Source organism: Felis catus, chromosome C1 (genome assembly GCF_018350175.1).
Source record: "Felis catus isolate Fca126 chromosome C1, F.catus_Fca126_mat1.0, whole genome shotgun sequence".
In the NCBI taxonomy this organism is placed as follows: Eukaryota; Metazoa; Chordata; class Mammalia; order Carnivora; family Felidae; genus Felis; species Felis catus.
The window spans coordinates 65,337,473-65,343,497 of NC_058375.1; the positions used below are offsets into that span (position 1 = coordinate 65,337,473).

At 33.9% G+C, this 6,025-nt stretch overlaps 1 protein-coding gene across 5 annotated transcripts in view; it reads left to right on the forward strand.

Annotated features, from left to right (window-relative positions):
• Nucleotides 1-2,898, forward strand: part of DNAJB4 (DnaJ heat shock protein family (Hsp40) member B4) — a 49,277-nt gene extending 46,379 nt beyond the window's left edge. For all 5 annotated transcript variants that reach the window (XM_006934864.5, XM_019837286.2, XM_019837284.3 and 2 more), the window contains one exon: nucleotides 1,694-2,898. In XM_006934864.5, the coding sequence (XP_006934926.1) occupies nucleotides 1,694-1,927 (234 nt within the window). In that variant the 3' untranslated portion in view covers nucleotides 1,928-2,898. The remainder of the gene's footprint in view (nucleotides 1-1,693) is intronic.
• The last annotated feature ends 3,127 nt before the right edge of the window (nucleotides 2,899-6,025 follow it).

The following is a 6,025-nucleotide window of genomic DNA, read 5'->3' on the forward strand; positions in this document are numbered from 1 at the left end:
CAGAATTATGCATCTGATCTTAGGGAATTTATCTAAACAATAGCTAATATTTATTAAATGTTTAGTATGTTATTTAAATTCTCATAAGAACCCCAGAGGTAGTACTATAATACCTCTTTTTTTTTTTTTAATGTTTGTTTATTTGAGAGAGGGAGAGAGAGAGAGAGAGAGTGCGTGCGTGTGCGTGTGAGTGGGGGAGGGGCAGAGAGAGAGGGGAACAGAAGATCTGAAGTGGGCTCTGTGCTGACAGCAGAGAGCCCAGTGCAGGGCTCAAACCCACAAACCATGAGATCATGCCCTGAGCCAAAGTCAGATGCTCAACCGACAGCCACCCAGGCACGCCTATAATGCCTCTCTCATGGCTAGGATTATATTTTCTAAGTTTAGTTACCTGTACTAGCAATTTAAATGCCAACTTTAAGTGCTAACTGGGTTACGTACTATGAAACCTAATATTGGGTTAACTCTACTCAGTTTTTATAGATATGGTTTATGAGATATACATTGGAATTTTATCACCTTAGTCCATGTATAAGGTTTTCCCCAAAATTGTTAATTTGGAGTCATACTTATATAACAAAAAGATACTAATTTAAAATAATTGTTAAAGGTACTGCTTTATAAGTTCTTATTTGTTCTGTTTTTAGATACTGTTTTTCAAATTGCATTATAATCCTGCATATATGGCCATGTCACTTCCCTGCTTAAAATTCTTAAATAATTCCACATAGCATCTACCATAAAGTCCAAACTTTTTAGCTTAAAATGAAAGGTCATTTTAGGGGTGCCTGGGTGTCTCAGTCTGTTAAGCGTCTGACATCATTTCAGCTTAGGTCATGATCTAATGGTTTGTGAGTTTAAGCTAACAGCGTGGAGCCTGCTTGGGATTTTGTCTCCCTCTGTTTCTACCCATAAATGTATATACATTTCCCTAAATTTGCTCTATTATTATCTTATATACATCTATGTCATTGTCTGAGCTCTAGTCTATGGAACACTGTTGTTCCTCGCTCTGCTTCAATACTTGCTAACGGTCCAAAGCTTAGCTCATTCTGTACTGTCAGAAGATAAGGGGGTATGATGGGTGCCCTTTGCCTCACAAAAGACTTCTGCACCTCTGTGCCAATGTTATATATACTGTATTGTTATTACTGGTTTGCTTCTGAGTGCAATCCTTCTTGTGCATTCCCTGAGGTGGGGTCCCTGTTCATGGTCCCTTAGCTCAGCGTCTAGCAGGAATGTGTGGCATATAGTACGCACTCAGTAAACATTTGTTGACTAAACCAATAAATGTATTTCTTATCCTAATATTTTTCCTTCCAGAGAAGTAGGTACTTACTCTTATCCTATTCTTTCCCTAAATTTCTCCCTCTTTTCTTGTCCATTTCCATCCCTGCATTTTGAATGTTGTAATGGCAGCCTCAAACATTCCATTTCATTTCAGGGCATAGTGGAAGACATCCTTTACTTCTCTTTCCTTTTCCTTCCTTCCCCTTCTCCTTTCCTTCTTTTATAATATGTCTGATCATGCATGTCCTAAAGAGATTTGTTAACAGGGAAAAAGTCTTACAATTATTGATATTCTTTTAGAGGTTAATGTTTTACCTTAGTGGTTTCATTCTTCATACTTGGTTATATTTTTGTTGAGTTTTTTAAGTTTTGGAGTTTGTTCATTTTATTTGGTCTATTTTAGGCATTGTGTGGCTGCTCAATTAATGTGCCAACAATGGATGGAAGAACCATACCTATGTCAATAAATGATATTGTGAAACCTGGAATGAGGAGAAGAATTATTGGATATGGGCTGCCATTTCCAAAAAATCCTGACCAGCGTGGTGACCTTCTAATAGAATTTGAGGTGTCCTTCCCAGATACTATATCCTCATCATCCAAAGAAGTACTTAGGAAACATCTTCCTGCCTCATAGAATGAAAAACTTTGTTACCCATATTTTGATAAGGCACTGAAAATATAAAAGGACTGGCAGTTTACTGATGTAGATGTGAATTCTGTATAAAGATGTGTAAATTATTTTGAGGATTCATTAAATTGCATGAATAGAGACGGGTCAAATAAATAGGCAAAAGGGATTTTTACAGTTAGAGATGAAGAGAAAACCTATTCACTGTATTTTATTTCATTTCTCCCAAATCAGAAATTTTTAGTATTTTGCTTCATGTAAAATTTGTTTTTGTGGAGTTAGTGGATATATTTCTAATAAAGTACTAGCCTATCCTAAAGTACTTTATTTCTTTTATCTTTACATTATCAGTATGATAGGTTCTCATTTATAATGGAAATTTAAATTCTTAACTAAACTACACATGTGATATGTATTTCTAGAAAATTAAAGCCCAAGTCATTTGGAAATGTGGTTGACTAGATTTAAATCTCCATCTGAAATGCTGTTATAGGGCTGGTACCCGTAAAAGAATATACTAATGCATATGTTTCACCATTTTGATTTTTAAAGTATGCTGTAGCATTTCTTAATAACATAGTTGTAATGTTCTTAAGGCAGACATTTTCATCATAAAAAGGAAATTAATGGCAATTTATCTCCTGTGGAAATCCCAATTGCCTGAATTACTGATATTTTAGAAATAGGCTGTTTTTAAAATGCCATATGTAATTTTATGCAAGTTGACTATATATCTTGGACTTAATAAATTATAGGCACATTTTATTGTCCACTAGTTTAAAATAATTTGTTTAATAATAAATGTGTTTTTAGAGGAAATATTGTTACTTGGAATTAATTTTCCAATTATACAGTCTTCTATAACTTACTGATAATATGCTATATGTACCTTATGCAATTTCCCTAAAAAGAATAAAGTACCACTATGGTGTTAAACCAAAATATGGGGAAAATAAACACTAACTGCTGCTTATGAATGATGTTGCTACTACTTGTTATGCATATAAATATTTTACTTTTTCATATACATAGATTGCATTTCTTAGGTGTTTTAATTTTTTAAATATATTTATGTTTAAAAAATTGTTTTCTTTTTCTTTTAACTAGAGTAAGAGTGATGTCTTGAAACAAAGTTTTTGGTTCAAAAGTAGTTTTCAGGATGATTGATATATGTACAAGCTATACTGGATCCTATCACTCTTTAGCAGACTAAGAGTCTTTTAGAAAGCCAATAAATAGGTTGTAATTAACACATGCTTTTTACAGCCTTACTGCACTATAATTGACATGCCATAAGCTTACCTTTTTAAAAGTATATAGTTAAGTGGTTACATAACCACTGAGTCCAGAACTTTTCATCACCTGAAAAAGAAATTCCATATCCATTAGCACTCACTTCCTATTCTTCAGTGTCTGGCGAACACAAATCTACTTTCTGTCTCTATGGATTAGAGATGTGTATTCTATTCTGGACATCTAGTATAAATGGGATCAAAGAATATGTGGCTTTTTTTCACGTAGCTTCTTTCACTTAGCATGACGTATTCAAGGTACATCCATGTTACATCATGTATCAGTACTTCTGATGATTCCTTTTTTATGGCCAAATAATGTTCTGTTCTATGGAGATACCACATTTTATTTATCCATTTATTAGCTGATGGGCATTTAGGTTATTTCCATTTTTTGGCTGTTAATAATGCTGCTATGAACATTTTTATACAAGTTTTTGTGTACATAACTTTTCAATTTTCTTGGGTATATATCTAAGAATAGAATTGCTGGAAATCATCACATGCTTTAGTTGCAAATGGAACCTCACCAGCTCAGTCAGTAGAGTATGTGACTTTTAATCTCCGGGTTGTGTGTTTGAGCCCCATATTGGGTGTAGAAGTTACTAAAAATAAAATCTTAAAAAAAAAATGTTGAAAATGCCAGAGAATTTAGCTAATCACACTTACTATTCCACTAATTAATAAATAATTCCTTTATAACTTTGGTTCCCTGAACAACTAAAACTCCTTAGGGAAGGGGTGCCTGGGTGATTCAGTTGATTAAGTGCCCGACTCTTGATTTCAGCTCAGGTCATGATCTCAGGGTCATGGGATCGAGCCCCGAGTGAGCTCCCCACTGAGCATGAAGCCTGCTTAAGATTCTTTCTCTCTCTCTCTCTGCCCCCACTTGTGCACACACACAGTCTCTCTCTCTCTAGAACAAAAACAAAAGCAAAAAAAAACCCTAAACTTCTTAGGGAAGTATAAACATCATAGCAACTTTCTCACAGTCAGAGTGGTGGATATGATTTCTATATTAGCATCAGTCAGAGTGGTGGATATGATTTCTATATTAAACCTACTGTCATTTATTGCAATTTTCTTGATTAAGCCTTTTCTCCTAAATAAAGGATTTGTGGATTAGGTAGATGGATAATCTTTGGATTAAAAAGTATTTTTTCTATAAAGTACAGAATTATTGGGCACCTGGGTAGCTCAGTCGGTTAAGTGTCTGACTAAATCTCGGCTCAGGTCATGATCCCAGAGTTGTGGGACTGAGCCCTGCATTGGGCTCCATGCTGAGTGTGAAGCCTTCTTGGGATTCTTTCACTCTCTCTTTCCTTCTGTCCCTCCCCACTTGCTCACTCTCTTAAAAAAAAAAAAATTTTAAAGTACAGAATTATTCTTCTCTAATAAAAAAATTAATTTTCACTGCTATATACAAACAGTATACCAGTATCTTTCTTGTCTTAAAAGAATACTGATAATGCCTTAGCAAGTAATTGGTGCCCAATTTTTATTTGTTGAATGTCGAATTAATGTAAAAGTAGAGTTTTAAAGGATTCTTATTGATGTAAATTGTGAAGTTACTTTTGATTTTAAAGTGTTCTTTTTAAGTTCAGCCACATACTTGGATACTTGAAGTACTGTCGATGCCAGTAAGCTAATTGATAGAGATGTTTATCTTTCCTGCAAGAAAAACCAGATGCTCACGCATTCTAATCAGGGTGTGCATAAGCAAGGCGTTCACTGTTCTGTTGTCACTGACCTACCAATCTCAGTTGCATTCTATAAAGCTACTTCACACATTTAATTCATTTGCTTTGCTGCCTCTGAAGGCATCTGTGACCCTTTCTGAAGGCATCTGTGTGTTCATCACTCCTGCCTATTAATAGCCTTTCTTGGGGGCAAGGAATTGAAAATACTTTTGTTTGTTTATTTTTAAGAAAACACCTATCATTTGACTAGTTACGTTGAATAAAATGAAATTAATACATGTGATTGGACTAGGCAAATGGCTTAGAAGTAACTACTCTATTCTTGTATTTCAAAGGTTAAACATTACCCGTAATCTAGTAACAATGTTTATCCAACAATGTGTAATGTAGTGTCCTGCCTGTATACCTGGCTTTCATATCCCCCTTTATGGAGAATTATAGAAAGAAATGTGATTTATTATTTTTAAATTGTAGCTTACTATTTATTTGAATAGATAAGTTTTATGGATTGAATATTTCAACTTTTTTATCATTTCTTTTTTTTTCTGTGATAATTTTAGTTCATAAAATTTGTAAAATTTTGGAGCTGGACAGAATTTTAGAGATCACATTTTCTAGATGAGGAAGTAAGCCCAGAGAGGCTAAGGGACTTGCCTATGGCTAAAAAGCAAACTTGTAAGGGAATTCTGAGACTCCCTGTTCCTTATTCTCAGTAACATTTCCTACCAATATGCTATGATGTGCCATTGTTAAATTTCCCAGACTAGGTAAAATTCTGTTAAAGTGCATTTACCTACTTCTTTGTTGCAATCTGTGTAACTCAGCATATTTGAAATATTGTGAGTCATTTATGAGCATGTAGAATATAAACCTGTAATTTGATGGTGTTAACTAGAAAACTTGAAAGATTAATTATGAAAACAGCCGTTTTTTTAGGGAGAAAAGAGCTCAGAATTGAAATGTATCCATCATTAATTAATAAAAGATGTACTCCAATGTTATTTTCAAAATACTTCAAGGCCACATCTGAGCTTTTAGATAAATAATATAATTAAATTAACATTTTTCCAAGTAAAAAAGTTGCTATCCAACATATGTGAAATTTTATCATT